At 48.2% G+C, this 15,622-nt stretch overlaps 1 protein-coding gene across 2 annotated transcripts in view; it reads left to right on the top strand.

Annotated features, from left to right (window-relative positions):
• The window catches only part of Rin3 (Ras and Rab interactor 3), a 110,593-nt gene that overhangs the window by 62,324 nt on the left and 32,647 nt on the right, over nt 1-15,622 (top strand). For both annotated transcript variants that reach the window (XM_057783312.1, XM_057783313.1), the window contains exons 4-5: nt 5,597-5,669; nt 13,522-13,613. In XM_057783312.1, the coding sequence (XP_057639295.1) occupies nt 5,597-5,669; nt 13,522-13,613 (165 nt within the window). The remainder of the gene's footprint in view (nt 1-5,596; nt 5,670-13,521; nt 13,614-15,622) is intronic.

The following is a 15,622-nucleotide window of genomic DNA, read 5'->3' as shown; positions in this document are numbered from 1 at the left end:
GCTATCCTGGAACTCACTTTGTAGACAAGGCTGGCCTTGGACTCAAAGAGATCCACCCGCCTCTGCTCCTGAATGCTGGAATCAAAAGTGTGTGCCACCATGTCTGGCTCAAGGGGAGAAAGTTTTAAATGAATAACCCACACACAGTCAATAAACACAGACAAATGCTCAGCCTCACCGATCTTTAGGAAAAGGCGAATGAAAGCTACAGGATACACTTTAGGCCCACTGGGATGGCTGCAGTCACGTCAGGCAGCGAGTGTTAACAAGGGTGTGGAGAAACTGGAACTGCCATACCAGACTGATGGGAATATAAAAGTGATGTCACTGTGGAAAATAGTTTGATAGTTTCTTTTTTTGTTTGTTTCTTTTATTGATTTTATTGAGCTAAACATTTTTCTCTGCTCCCCTTCCTTTCTCTCCCCTCTCCTTCAACCCTCTCCTATGGTTCCCCGTGCTCCCAATTTACTCAGGAGATCTTGTCTTTTTCTACTTCCCATGTAGATTAGATCCACATAAGTCTCTCTTAGGTCCTCCTTGTTGTCTAGGTTCTCTGGAATTGTGATTTGTAGGATGGTTTTCTTTGCTTTGTGTCTAAAAGCCACTTATGAGTGAGTACATATAATATTGTTTTTCTGGGTCTGGGTTACCTCACTCAAAATGATGTTTTCTAGCTCCATCCATTTGTCTGTAAATTTCAAGATGTCATTATTTTTCTCTGCTGTGCAGTACTCCACTGTGTAAATGTACCACATTCCTTATCCATTCTTCAGTCAAGGGGCATTTAGGTTGTTTCCAGGTTCTGGTTATGACAAACAATGCTGCTATGAACATAGTTGAACACATGTCCTTGTGGCACGATTGAGCATCCTTTGGATATATACCCAAAAGTGGTATTGCTGGGTCTTGAGGAAGGTTGTTTCCTAATTTTCTGAGAAATCACCACACTGATATCAGTTTGCACTCCCACCAGCAATGCAGAAGTGTTCCCTTTACCCCACATCTTCTCCAGAATAAGTTGTCATCAGTGTTTTTGATCTTGGCCATTCTTTCAGGTGTAAGATGGAATCTCAGAGTTGTTTTAATTTGCATTTCTCCAATGGCTAAGGATGTTGAGTATTTCCTTAAGTGTCTTTCAGTCATTTTAGATTCCTCTGTTGAGAGTTCTCTATTTAGGTCTGTACTCCATTTTTTATTGGACTGTTTGTTCTCTTGATGACCAATTTCTTGAGTTCTTTGTATATTTTGTATAGCAGTTCTCTGTCTGTTGTGGGGTTTGTTAAGACTTTTCCCATTCTGTAGGCTATTGTTTTGTCTTGTTGACCATGTCCTTTGCTTTACAGAAGCTTCTCAGTTTCATAAGATCCCATTTATTAATTGTTTCTCTCAGTGTCTGTGCTGCTGGGGTTATATTAAGGAAGTGGTCTCCTGTTCCAATGCATTCAAATGTATTTCCCACTTTTTCTTTTATGAAGTTTGGTGTGATTGGCTTTACGTTGAGGTCTTTGATCCATTTGGACTTGAGTTTTGTGCATGGTGATAGATATGGGTCTATTTTTATTCTTCTACACGTTGACATCCAGGTATGCCAGCAAGTTTGGTATTTTCTTGAATGGACAGATAAATTTTGCCTCTCATATGCAATCAAGAGTACATGAATATGTCCATGCAAGCTGTACACAAAAGTATTCACAGTAGTATTCTTTATGCCAAGTGTTGGGGGTACTATGCCAAGCACCATGCCAAATACTGGAGGTACTGTGGAAAAGAAGAGAGCCGTAATAGTCTGCCTTTTGCAGGACATTATTTACAGAGTGACCAAGTGAAATTTCTTTTTTCAAAAGATACCTAATAACTTTCAGGTTTCTTATGGCTGTTCCATCCTAACTTTGGTATTGTAAAAGTCCAGAGCCAGCTTGGTACATCTCTACCTGCCCCCAGCCCAACCCTGATGGAGGGTGCTAAGGTGAAAGGCTTCCTTCTCTCTGAGAGGCAGATTCTGATTGCGTCCCCTGTGGCCACCTCAGTACAGACTGACTCCTACCGGCTGGCATAGAGCTTCACCATGTGAGGTCAGATCTTTGGACTATTCTATACTAAGGCTCTCACTGAGAAACCCTGGAGAGGGTAAACACTGTGACAGTCTACCATAACTGATTGGCCTGGTGTCTTTGTCAGGAGGGACAGACTGGCAGGCTCTGTGCTGTAGGATGTTGCCAAGTGCAGAAGTGGGTGCTGGATATCCCTAAGGCCATGTAAAGGCAATGTGAGGTGGTAAGGTGACATGGCCTCCTGGCAGTTCCAGGGACTGGGCACTTGTCAGTTTGGGGCAGCTTCTGAGGAAATACTAGGAAGCAATATTTAAGGAACACCTTTGCCAAACCCCTACTTATAGAATTCATCCTCAGGGTTAGAGAGATGACTCAGGCGTTAAGAGCACTGGCTGCTCTTCCAGAGGACCTGAGTTCAGTCCTCGGCACCTACATGGCCGCTCACAACTGTCTGTAACTCCAGTTTCAGGGGCTCTACTGGCCTCTTCTGGCCTCCACAGGCACCAGGTAAGCATGTGGTGCACAGACATCCGTGCAGGCAAAGCATCCATACACATAAAAATAAAATATGGTATTTTTCACTAAAAAGAAGTCTTCCTTGCTCATTATAAAAATCCCACCAAAGCAATGCAGGAAGGAGAGCTGAGTCCACTCTGTAGAGAATCTTCCTCATGATAAAAATCCCACCAAAGCAATGCAGGAAGGAGAGCTGAGTCCACTCTGTAGAGAATCTTCCTCATGATAAAAATCCCACCAAAGCAATGCAGGAAGGAGAGCTGAGTCCACTCTGTAGAGAATCTTCCTCATCTTCTTTAAGTAACAGCTTTATTTCAACTTTATTTAGATGTGTTCATTTGCTGCACTTGGTATCATATATTGGCCCATTTAAAGAATATAATTTGGTGGCCTTAGTGTATTCAGAGTCGGGCAACCGTCACTACTGTTTAAGAATGTTTCACCACATCTGAAAGAAACCTCGCGTTGCCTAACAGTGTGAACACACACAGAACTGCTGAACTTGCTGAATAGGCTGTCTATAGTTTAGCACAGCACCCCTCATCCGAACCTCCCCCACTTTCTACCACCTCACCCGGCTCACACACACCATCCTGAGCAACTACCCGTCTTCTCTCTAGATAGGGTACGTTCTCACTTTCCACACCAGAAGGCCCATTCTACCCTGTGCTTTGTGGTCCCTGGCTGTGCGCCTGGACTAGTGGTATGCTGGGCACATGGGCAAGAAAGCAAGACCTTCCTGGTCTCTGCCGGTCCTGAGCCTATGGAACCAGCTGAACCTCTCCTGGCTGTATGTGGTCCTCAGAGGGAGGGATGGAAATGAGGAAACAAGGGCTAGGGACAGAGGGTAGACTGAGGGCTGAGAGCTCTGGAGGCTGGAAGGCAGAGACAGGAGAGAGGACTGAGGAGTGTATGAAGGAAATGAAGGCGAGGGTACAACCTTGAAGCTGTACACGCACCCGCGTGTGGCCATGGACTCCTCCCACCGCCAGCAGCCTCTCTGAGCATCTTACCCGCTGAAACTACCATGTGGGACAGTTACTGTTGTCTTAAGATGCCGTGTGCTATCAGGGGCAGCTCCCAAGAATTGTTTTAGTTCATGTTTAAGAGGTGGCACATTCCCTCTTTTCTGCAGCAACAAAGGTCACAAACTGGATCGTTTTCAGTAACAGAAACTTACTCTCTAACCATTCTGGGGGCAGAGACCTTGAACAAAGGTGTGGGTAGACTTGACAGTTTGTGAAGCCTCAGATCCAAGTGTGTTCCTGGTCGCCCAGCTCCAGCCACAGCTCCTGTCTTCCACAGTCATTCCTTCTCGGTGCCTTGGTGTCCTGTGTCTTCGAAAAACCATTTTATTTAAAACAAACAAACAAAAAGGACACCAAACATGACAAAGATTTCCAAATATCATGTTCTAAACATCAGGACTTCAATACATCTTTTTTTTTTTTTTTTTGGAAAGGGGAGCACAGTTCAGCCCTCCACAAATGGGTACACTGTAATGCTGGTTCACAGTTGTAGAAACTGAGGCATAGAGAGCCTGTGCAACATCCTGATAGAGACCTAATGCTCAGATGCCCACGCACGCCCCCAGCTGGTGCAATGTTAAAGGTCTTGGGACGGAAGGTGGTTCATCCCATACCAACTTCTATGCTCCGCAGCTCCAGAAGGCTGTGAGGCTCTGTCCAGACCAGCTCGCCTGGAGTTCAGGGCCCAGACCAACTCCTCAGGTTCAGGGTGCCCAGACCAGCTCCCCTGGGGTTCAGGGCCCAGACCAGCTTCCTCGGGTTCGGGGTGCCCAGACAATCTCCCTCGGGTTCGGGGTGGCCCTTTGGGCCTCTAGGGAGAAGAGCTGTGAGCATATGTTGGAAGATCTAAGACCATAGACAAGATAGCCTTAAGATTCCTAGATGGAGCCACAGGGGACATTTCTAAAAGGCAGAAACACCAAGGAAAGTTTTGTTTTGTTTTGTTTTGTTTTGTTTATCTCTTTATACATTTTTATATCTAACCAAACAGGAAGTCATGGTCTGTTTGTCATTAAAAAAAAAAAAAAGATAAATGTGATTTTTTTTTTTTTAATTTTTTTTATTTTCGAGACAGGGTTTCTCCGTAGCTTTTTGGTTCCTGTCCTGGAACTAGCTCTTCTAGACCAGGCTGGCCTCAAACTCACAGAGATCCGCCTGCCTCTGCCTCCTGAGTGCTGGGATTAAAGGTGTGCGCCACCACCGCCCAGCTTAAATGTGATTTTTCTTTAAAAAAAAAAACAATCACATGAGCTGCTAAGAACAGTACTAGGTTATAGGAAGGTCGGGGTGGGGTGATTGGAATATGTATATTTGTGGATATGTCACTCTCTGCGCTGTGGGAAACTGGTCCAGACTTTGCCAACCGCATAGCAGGCTGCTGTCACCTAAATGATAGTGTCTTTAGGGTTTGGAGGGCTGTTCTCTTGGAAGGTGGGGGAACTGAGGCACTGAGAGGCAAAGGGATGCCTGCAGAGCCTGATTGTCAGTTCCAGGGTCAAAGCTAAGCCTGGAAGCCCTGATGGACCATCCCTTTCTCCCGTATCACACAGAAAACGTGCTGGAACTTAGTTCACATGTTCTTCAACACCAGAAGCCCAGGGAAGCCCAATGTAGATGCCTGAGATTTGGGAGCAAAACTTGGCAGGGGCCTGAGATTTGGGCATCATGAAAGCCAGTACCTACTGAGATTGTCATTAGCAGCTGGCTACACATGGCATTCTACTTTTATAATCTAGTCTCCTGGTCACCAGAAATGATGACTGTGTTTTAGTTGAGACCAGACACAGTAATTGGTAGTCCTTGAACTCTCTCAACACAGTGACACCTTGAGCCCCGCTTCCACTGCAGTTGGCAGCTGATACATAATGGGGACCCTTCAGGAGGCGCCAGAACCCACAGAGGACATGCAGGCGTGTACCACCTTCCAGATCTAGGAGAGCAGCCAGCCCCTCCCCTTGTCAGCAAAGGATGCTTACAACGGCCTTTCTTGTCTCTCCCCAGTATTGTACCTGGAAGGCTCAGTTCTCGTGTTTGAGGACATCTTCCGACTCATTGCTTTCTACTGTGTCAGTAGGTGAGTAACCTGGCCCCAAAGGAGACTGTGGGGGAGGCCTCCCTTCCTGTCCTAACAGAAGCTCATTTGTTGCGATACACCCATCTGGTTGCAACAGACATCTATGCAACCTTGGGTGTGTTTGTGGCATGGCAGGGGACAGAGTCAAGAGGGAGAGCATGCAGTGAGAAGGGACAGTCCCTTGTCTTTGCTCTGGTAACCACAAGAAGAGAGATCGGCTCTGATGTTTTCTGGACTCTTCTGGGAGGACTGTTCTGCTAGCCACCTGCCCATATGGCTCTCATTAATCTTTCAATTTCTAGTGTTAACAGCACCAGGGACAGTTTGGGACCCTTGAGACCAACTGGTGACGCACAGGACAGAAGGAACTTCCTATAGAGACAACAAGAAGGGCTGATGCTCCTTGGTGGGTGGGAGCCTGGGATTGTTCAGCTGGGCAGACCACCGTGAGTTCCGCTCCACTCACTCAGAACTGGTTTCCGATCAGCAAGAATTTAAAAATACATTTGGTGCCATAACCCATCAGCTGAAACTACAGGCCCTGCACAAGGGCTGACTCGATGTTTGGTAAGATGTATTGGGGTCTTTGACTCCAGGCTATGTCTGCCAAAACACATGCTCCACCCCTCCCACCCTCCAGGCCAGCAGAGCAACACTGATCATTAGAGCTGATGCTGGCGCTCCTGCTGCCTAGCGAGGGCTTCTCCAGCACTCAGTGGGGCTCTGGAGGATTTTTATACCCACTACTTTCTTTCTTTGTTTTATTTTGTTTCTAATTAGGCTTTTTCTGTATAGCCCTGGTTGTCCTGAAACTTACTCTGTAGACCAGGTTGGTCTCGAACTCATAGAGATCTGCCTGCATCTGCCTCCCGAGTGCTGGGATTAAAGGCATGTGCTACGACTGCCCAGCTCTACCCACCACTTTTAAAGATTTTTTTTTTAATATGTCTTAATGTTTGCTTGCAAGGCCAGAAGACAGCATCAGATCCCCTGAGACTGAAGTTACAGACAGTTGTGTGTCACCATGTGAGTGCTGGGAACCAAATCCATGTTCTCCATAAGGGCAGTAAGTGCTTGTAACCACTGAGCTATCTCTCCGGGTCCCTCCACATTGTCTTTTAAAACCTTGCCAACAACCCCAGAAGGGTTGTTCCTGTTGCACAGATGAGGAAATGAAGATGGGTAAATGGCAGAGAAAGCTCTACCACCAATGAACCCTGAAGTAATTCTGTGCACTGGCTTGGCTCACTAGAATCACAAGAAAATAATTGCAGAGGTCCCAGACCTTTATGCTTTACAACACACCCAACTGTGGGAAGATGGGCCTTTTAGAGTTAGTTAAAGGAGCTCTGTCCAGTATTTGGCATGGTACAATGAATGAATGGTCAGAAGGATGATTGGGTAGAAGGAGAGAAGGATGGATGGATGGATGGATGGATGGATGGATGGATGGATGGATGGATGGATGGATGAGAATACAGACATTAAGCTGGATATATAACACCTCAGAGCCCCAACTTCCTCTTTCATAAAAGGGAGTGCTTTGATGTGGGAGGAAGGCTGAGTTAATGTCCGTGAAAGAGAGCTGGGACACTGCCTGGGACCCCATGGATTCTCATTCCATCTCTGCCATTAGAACTATAGGAGAGTTTTCTGGGCTTCAGCTTGGTGTCCAGGGAGATCAGAAGCCACAATCACCAAGCTTACCCCTGTCCCTTCCCAACCTCTCCTCTCTGACTGCTACTTCTCCACAATCCAGCAAAGCAGGTACCTGTAGTTCTGGCTTCATCCAGAGATGGGCCTGACCATGTTCTTTGGGAGGTGCGTCAGGCAACAAGGCCTGAATGCTGAGTAGCTCAGGAGCCAGAGTCCCAGGCCTTGCAGATGTGTGACTCTAGGTCCATCACCTGACCTCTCCAGGTACCCTGTCTCTCTGTCAGGGGACATTAACAGTTAGGTATGATGGTCTGCAACTTTGAGATTCTAAGATCCCACTGGCAGACTCCTTCAGAACCAAACCCCGGAGGCAACTGAAAATGCACTGGAGATGCTCTGTGTAGCTTTGCCCCATCCAAGGGGTGTACTGGTGAATATTTGTCCAGTCTATATTTTCATTAGAGCTGTGACCCAGTCACCACACTAAACCCAAACCCAGCCCTCAGCAAGCCCACTGGTTTTTTCCTCTACAAAGGATGCTTCCCACTGGGCGCCTGAAGTCCCTGTGAGCTGGTGGCTGCTCATACAGACATCCCCAGGATAGCACACACTAGCCCTAGAGCTCAGTACACAATGTACACTTCAGCAGAACCGGAATCTCAACCTTCTCACCCCTAGTGCCTGACAGATTAGGATCTCCCTCTCGGACGCTTGTTTGTGAGGGTCACAGGTGCCAAGGCCTTCAGAAACAACCCCCCTCTCTGGAGACCCCAGTTCTTGCAAGAAGCTCCTGAGTTTTGACAGTGCCCAGCAGCTCGGTGAGTGTGCAGAACTGGAACGGTGACAACTGCCTGAGCGTCTGTATGCTCGGTGCTGCCTGCTCATCTCTTCCTAACCCTATCGCGGCCACACATGACAAGGCTAGGTAGTTAGTGGTCCTGTCCTCGGAGCTGTGCTGAAGATGTTTGGGCCTTAGCAGAGTAGCGGGTACAGGGCAGTACTCAGAAAACCGTGCTATGTGTTCTTAGTGATGTTAGGGATGAGGAAACTGAAGCTGGGTGCGACTGACCTCAAGTGACACAGCCAAGTTCTGAAGTCAGATTTGAGCCCTGGCCCTGTACCAAGCTCGTAGAGGAAAGGACACATCTGCTGCTTCTCTTCAGTCTGTCCCTCTGTATATGGAGCTGGGGGAGCCTCCTTGTGAAGAAGATATGGGAGGCCTGCCAAGGGGGGCAGAGAGACAATTCCAGGCAGAGGAAACAGGACAGGCAAAGGGTAGCGCCAGGTGGTGGCGGCGCACACTCAGGAAGCAGAGGCAGGAGGATCTCTGAGTTTAAAGTCAGCCTGGACAAAAGAGTGAGTTCTAAGACAGCCAGAGCTACATGGAGAAACCCTGTCTCTAAAAACAAAAAGAAAAAAAAACAAACAAAAAAGAAAAAAAGAAAAAAAAGTAAAGAAAGCAGCCTCTGTGGAGAGGACGGGACAGAGTCACGCCTGGAGTTGCAAGGGCTCCCTTTTGTAGCTGCTGTGAACCACATCGTCTCCCATGGTTAGACAACCCCAGACAGAGCGATATGGCTGCAGCAGGATGTGAGGTTGAGGGGAGAGAAGAGACAAGAACAACCAGGGACCACTGAAGTCTTCTGGAGTCATGAAGAGATGACACCCAAAAGGGAGGGGGCAGCCAGTGAAGAAAAGAGGCATGGCTGTGGAGATGGGAGACACTGGGGCTTCCTTCCTAGTGATAGATGCTTAGTCCCATTGCTTCTTGAGCATATCCATGGTGCCAGACGCTCAGCTAAAACCCTTACCAGGATCGTGGGGTCCAATCCTCAAAACAACCCCAGCGCAGGGTCAGTTGGTAAGTGCCGTTGCACAAGATGAGGAAGGAAGGAGTTCTGTGGGCCCATCCTTCCTCAGATATGCCCCACACGGTGGCTAAGCCACCACCCTCCTCAGGGAGTGGCTCATTGGTCACTCCCACCTCTGAAGATAACTATCATCACCGTGCATGCCAAGCTCTATTCCCCATCAGTGGCTCAGAAGTGCGGTGGTCCAGGTCTTATGACTGGCATTGGAAGTGGGGGACCCCCTGGGAGTTACTGAGCCTTGAAGTCTACAGAATCTGATTTCAGTTCCAGGTAACTAATATTGGGACCAAACTAAATGATTAGGTGTCTAGTACCTAGGGGATGAGAGAACCGGATAATGGCATTAGGATAGAAAATCCATTTTGTGACTTTGTATGTAAGAAAGAAAGCTGGGCTATGTTCTCCCGAAAAGTGTCCTATGTAGGTGGAGTAAGTATTGTGTTGCTGAACTTGTGTTGTGTGTGCGTGTGTGTATACTGATTTGCGTTTCTTACATAGGTAAAAGGCTTTGCTAGAACAGGGGCCTTCAGAGAAGGGTATAGGTACCCAGAAGTATACAAGCTGGCCCTCAAAAGTGAGAGGGAGTTGTTAAAACATCCACTCTGAAAATCCCACTTTCAAAATCTTTATTTCTCTGGTGCCTTTTACAGGGCTTTATAGTTCATAAGGAAATAGATATTAAGGTGTACATACAGAGCATCTATAAGTTTGATTCACTGTTTGATAGCCCTTGCTTTGGGGGGAGGTCTATGACTCCCATCCACATGATCCCCACCCAAGCTTGTGCTTGTTAAGATTTACTTGTGAGCTGTGTAGAGATGCAGGTTTCATTAGTAGGGCACTTACCTAATATCTTGAGGCCTTGAGTCAATCCCCTACACACTCCATGTGTGTGCCTGCTGATGTCGGCCCTCCTAGGCCCAGTGATGTTCCCCTTGGGCTTGGACAGAGGAGCCTGCACTTTTGGCCTCTTCCCAGGGGTTCTGATCAGGGACGTCTGCAGAGTACAGACAGACACTGAAAGCCTGGTAGAGTCCCTCCGAAGTATCCAGGGTGTCTTTGGTCGGTTGTTGGTAGATTTGTGGATAGATGCCCACTGACCTAGCACCTCATCTGAGGGTTATCCTGTCGTTACCCCAAAACCCAGGGACTTCACAGTTTGGGTGTGACTACGCTTGTTTTGGGGCTGCCTGTCTTCCCCACCTTCACACGATGCTAAGGCTTCTTTAGCTGGCAAACCACAAACTGGACAATTTGCATGTCATTGTCACTGACAGAGGCCACCACTAAGTCCATGAAAGTGGGCTGCTTGGTTGTACTCAGGACAGGAAGGACAAAAAGTACCATAATCTGGGGACCATTTCTGTCGAGGTATGAATGGGTATAAGCTTGGGGAAAGAGTAGCAAATGTGATCTTGAAGTATTCTATCCCGTGGCCTATCAGGCTTACTAGGAATCTACCCAAAAGAAATACTAGCCCGGGGCCGAATCACCAGGAACTAAAATTCTTCCTAGCAGTGTTGTTTGAGTCAATGGCAGTAATGCAAAGAGGTTTTTGTTTGTTTGGTCGGTTGGGTTTTGGGGTTGTTGTTTTGTTTTGTTTTTGTTTTATTAAACGGCAGTACAGTCTAGGAATGGAAGAATCTGACCTTAGACCCAATCAGCATTCAAGTTCATACACTGGCATTTACTTTTGAAAATAGTTGGGTGTGTATACGCACACATGCACACATGCAGAGAAGATGAGGGAAGTAGTCACACCCTAGAATCTTGACAGTGGGACCCTGAAGAAGAAGGACAGGAATATCTTATTTTAAGCACTTGGGTAATGTTTAATTCTTACAGCAAATATGTCTTTGCTTCTAATTTACGAAACAAAAACAGACCATAGGGCTGACCTGTATGTAACTCAATGGTAGATCATGTGCCTACCATACGCAAGACCCTGTATTCCATTCCCACCCCTTACCTTAATCCCCACCCCTTACCTGAAAGTCTAACATCTTTATTACATTTATCTGTCTGTCTGTCTGTCTGTCTGGGTGCACATGCCATGGTACAGGTGTGGAGGTCAGAGGACAGTTTTGAGATTTGATTCTCTTCTTCCACCTTGTGGATCCCGAGGGATCTAACTCATCATCCTTGGCTGCAAGCACCTTTGCCCACGGAGCTGTCTTACCAGCCATCCAATGTCTAGAATTAAAAACAATGAAGACAACAGTAGTGTCAGTATCCCAGGCAAGTTATGAGGTCTGGATAGGAACCAGAGGCTAAATAAATAAATAACAGGTAAATAAATAACAAGTGATTTGTGGTGCTAGGTAAAGGTATGTTTTCTAGCTGAGTGGTCTTAGGCAATTATCTCAACCTCTCTGACCACCCCCCTCCCCCGTTACTGATTGTAAAGCTACCCATGCGGTTGCTGCGCTCTAACAGTGTCCTAGTGATGTTGTATGATGTTGCTCGGGTAGCTGCCCCATCCTGTGTGATGCCCTAGATGGAAGGAGTGACCCTCCAGGGGGAGGAGGAGGGAGCTGGATGATGAAACCATTGACAACCAAGTCTGGAAGGAAGAGGCCTATGGTGTGACTTTAAAGGGTACGTGTAATCTAAGCAGATACAAGTAGAGGGTACCGGTCTAGGAATAGGGTGAATTCACTACGAGGTGCAGGCAAGGGGTGGGAACATTTAAAGAGCTTGCTGCAGAGGTGGAGCAGCCCAGGCTGTCTCCTGTATACTGGGGTTCGAGGCTAGGTCCACATAAGCATCCTAAGAAAGGCAGTGAAATGACGGAGTTAGATTACTGGCAATATGAGAATGGAGTGACTTCTGCTGGCCACTGTGATAGACGTTTTTCTGGGCACAGGAACCATCTAAAACCACACCAACAAACTAGAGAGTCAGCCAGGTAAATTGAGATAATAGCAGATGAGTTTTGTCAACCGTTGTAACTGGAGGTTTGGATAAGGGTAGTGAGGAGGGGAGTAGGACCCCGAGGACCTATCCAGAATGTTTCGAGCCAGACTTGTGTAGAGGGATGGGCAGTTGACATCACAAGGCCTCAGGTTCATAGTGGAGTCACATGATGGTGGCTGGAGATGCTGCAGTGCCACCCGGTCTAACCGTGAAAAAGCCACAGCCACCCCCTCAGCAGTGCTTCCTTCCCTGAGGGGAGCGGCAGACACTAACAGAAGCCACTAGCAGATTCACCTAGCAGAGAGCCTCAGGCAGGTGTAGGGTGGTCTGGGGCCCCTGCCATGAGGACCCTCCGTCAGCCCCATCACAACCATTGATGCTGTTCTTTCTCCAGCTCAGTGTCCCACTGTGAACAGGTCTGTTAGTCGCCATGGTATTGACGGTACACCATAGGGTTTTCAAGACCAGAGACATTGCCCCACTCCTGCCAGGAACTGGAAGCCCCCAACTGAGGGTTACAAGGAAAGGAGAGACAGAGGAAGGCAGTGATGGACATAGGTGGAGGGAGATAGCTCTCCAGGCCAACAGGGGAGGCGCCCAGTGAATGACAAGTGGATGGATGAGATTTCTTTGCTTGGGATTGGGTTGGAAAGGAGGTGGGCAGGGCGTGGTGGAGCAGATTACTAATCTTCGTATCTGTTTTTCAACTGCCATTCTGTGCCCTCCTGGTCAATTTCTGCCTTCATGGAGGAAAGACAGGCTAACAGGGGAGAGAGGAGGAGAGAGGAGAGAAATGGCTGGAAGATGATAGGCAGGCCCTGAATGCCAGCATAAAGCATGAAATCAGGACTAGCCATCCTGGCTGCAGAGGCAGTCTCTGGGCTGGAGTCTGGAGGACCAGGATCTAGCACCTTCTACCCACAGCCCATTACAGCCTGAGAAAAACCCTTTTTCCCTTTGGGCCTTAGTTTCCCTCTGTCTGAATGGCTGCTGAAGATCTCGGTAAGGACTCTCAACAGTGTCCCAGCAGATGGCAGATGGTGCTGGCTAAAGGCTCATCAGGGCACCCTCTGTGCTTGCCTGCCTACCTCTAAGTGGAAGGCCAGGGTCAGAGGTCACTAAATATGCTTAAAGGAAGTGTGGACCAGGATGAGAAGAAGAAGCAAGGGGATTCTCCATGCTCCCAGGGCCCTTTTTCCAGGTCTCTGAAACTGACCCAAGACCCGGATCTTGCTGGCAGCTCCCTCAACTGCAGCCCTGTCCCTTAACCCTAGGGAAATGCCCAGGTTACATGAAAACCTAGCAGTCACAGGATGTGAGACGGGGATCTCTCTGGACGTCTGGATGCCGGAGAATGAGAACTCTGACCCCTCTAGTACCTGACCTACACAGCCTTCCTGTCTTCACAGAGACTTACTGCCCTTCACGTTGCGGCTGCCCCAGGCCATCCTTGAAGCCAGCAGCTCCCTGGACCTTGAGACCATCTCCAACCTGGGCCTGGGTAAGTCTTCCCTGTAGAACCAGAGTGGGTGGGTACTGAGGTGAAGGGATACTAGGATTTCCTCTCTTGCATTAATCAGAGTTCTCTAGATGAACAGAACTGTCTTAGTCAGTGTCCTATGTCTGTGGAGTCACCATGACCATGGCAACTCTTATAAAGGAGAACGTTTCACTTTTAATTGGGGCCAGTTTACAGCGCAGAGGTTTAGTTCATTATCATCATGGCAAGGAGTGTGGCCTCATGCAGGCATGACTTGAGCTTCTGAAACCTCAAAGGCCACCCCCAGTAGCACACTTCCTCTAACAAGACCACACCTACTCCAGCAAGGACACACCTCCTTAATTCCTGTCAAGTAGTGCCACTCCCTAATGACCAAGTGTTCCGAATCTATGAGCCTATGGGGGCCATTCCTATGCAAACCACCACAAGAACCAACAGAGTAGCTTCCACTGAAACAGTAGCAACAGTCTCACACACGAGAACCTGATAGTTGCTTGGTTTGGGAGGCCCGAAGCCTTGGCAGTCTGTATGATCTGCAGCGGCTGCCTCACTCTGGAGAAGTCAAGAACCCAATAGTTGCTCAACCCACAAGACTGCATGCAGCAGCAGTCTCGGCTGTCACCAAGGACCTGGAGGGTTCCTGGAGAGTCCCTGGAAGCCTAGAGACTCAAATTCTGATAACTGCCCAGGAACCAAAAACTGCAACAGGGGAAACCAACTCAGCAGCCAGAGGGAAGGCCAGGCAAGCAAAGATGAGTGATCCTTCTTCTGCCATGCCCTGTTTCATCTGAGTGCTACCAGAAGGAGCCGCCCACATTTGGGGTGGATCTTCCCGCACCAATTAAGGCATTGCTTGATAAGGCTTCCTCCTCAGGTGATTCTGATTTGTAGCAAATTGACATTAAAAACTGGCCATCACACCAATGATCTCTGCAGAGATGTCCTTGGGTGACACCAAGCTGGATCCTGAACTTCATTTTGGGAACCCACCACTCATGCTGAGCCACTGAATAGGAAGATCCTCAGGGCCCCCTGCATTGCCAGGGACCATAACCAGGCTGATCACATCAGAGGTGGCCCCGGGAAAGGCAAGACCAACAACCAAGGCAGTTCTGTGGGCTGGCCGACATCAGCCTTGCTTCTCCTGTCACAGCCCTGGACTCGCCCAGGCCTCATCAAGAGGAAAATCAGTAGAGACGCTGTCCTGGCTGGGGTGACCATTGCCGTGAAGAAACACCATGACCAGAAAGCAATCTGAGGAAGAAAGGGTCTGTTTGGCTTTGGGTTATTCTTCATCGTCACTGTTCATCAGCATGGAAAGTCAGGACAGGAACTCAGACAGGGCCTGCAGATAGGAGAGGATGCAGATGGGTACCAGGGAGGGTGATGCTTACTAGTTTGTCCCACACGGCTTGCTCAGTCTGCTTTCTTATAAGACCCAGGGCCACCAGCCCAGGGATGGCTCCACCCACAATGGGCTGGGCCCTCCCGTGTCAATCATTAATTAAGAACATGCTCCAGAATTGCTTGGCTACAGCCTGATCTTATGGAGGCATTTTCTCAATTGAGGCTCCTTTGTCTCTGATGACTCTAGCTGTGTCAAGTTGATATAAAACTAGCCAGGACAGATGTGATGGGGATCTAGAGTGTACCCCTCATGTCCTTGACCTTCTCCCTGCCCAACCAACCAACCCTAAGGTCGAGTTAGGAGCATCTCCAACTTCCATTCTTTTGCATAAAAGAATGCATTAACGGCCCAGACTTCCTGGACTCTTCCTGGGTGTCTAGCCATACTGAGGCCTCTGCAGGCATAGGTTTGGTTTGATTGATGCTGACCTAGGACTGGGCCTCATCAATGCTGGCTCTGAAGAAGCCAAGATCTCCAGGCTGGTAGCTTCTGGAACACTAAACCTACATGTGTTGGGGACAGGAATTCTTCTGCTTCTGTGTGGTATAGAGTAGCGTGTTTAAGGCAGATGTTTCAACAGCCTCTGTGGCCAGTAGTGAGG

Source organism: Chionomys nivalis, chromosome 10, assembly GCF_950005125.1.
Source record: "Chionomys nivalis chromosome 10, mChiNiv1.1, whole genome shotgun sequence".
Taxonomy (NCBI): Eukaryota; Metazoa; Chordata; class Mammalia; order Rodentia; family Cricetidae; genus Chionomys; species Chionomys nivalis.
The sequence above is the reverse complement of the archived record's forward strand: the minus strand, read 5'-3'. Positions and strand labels throughout refer to the sequence as shown.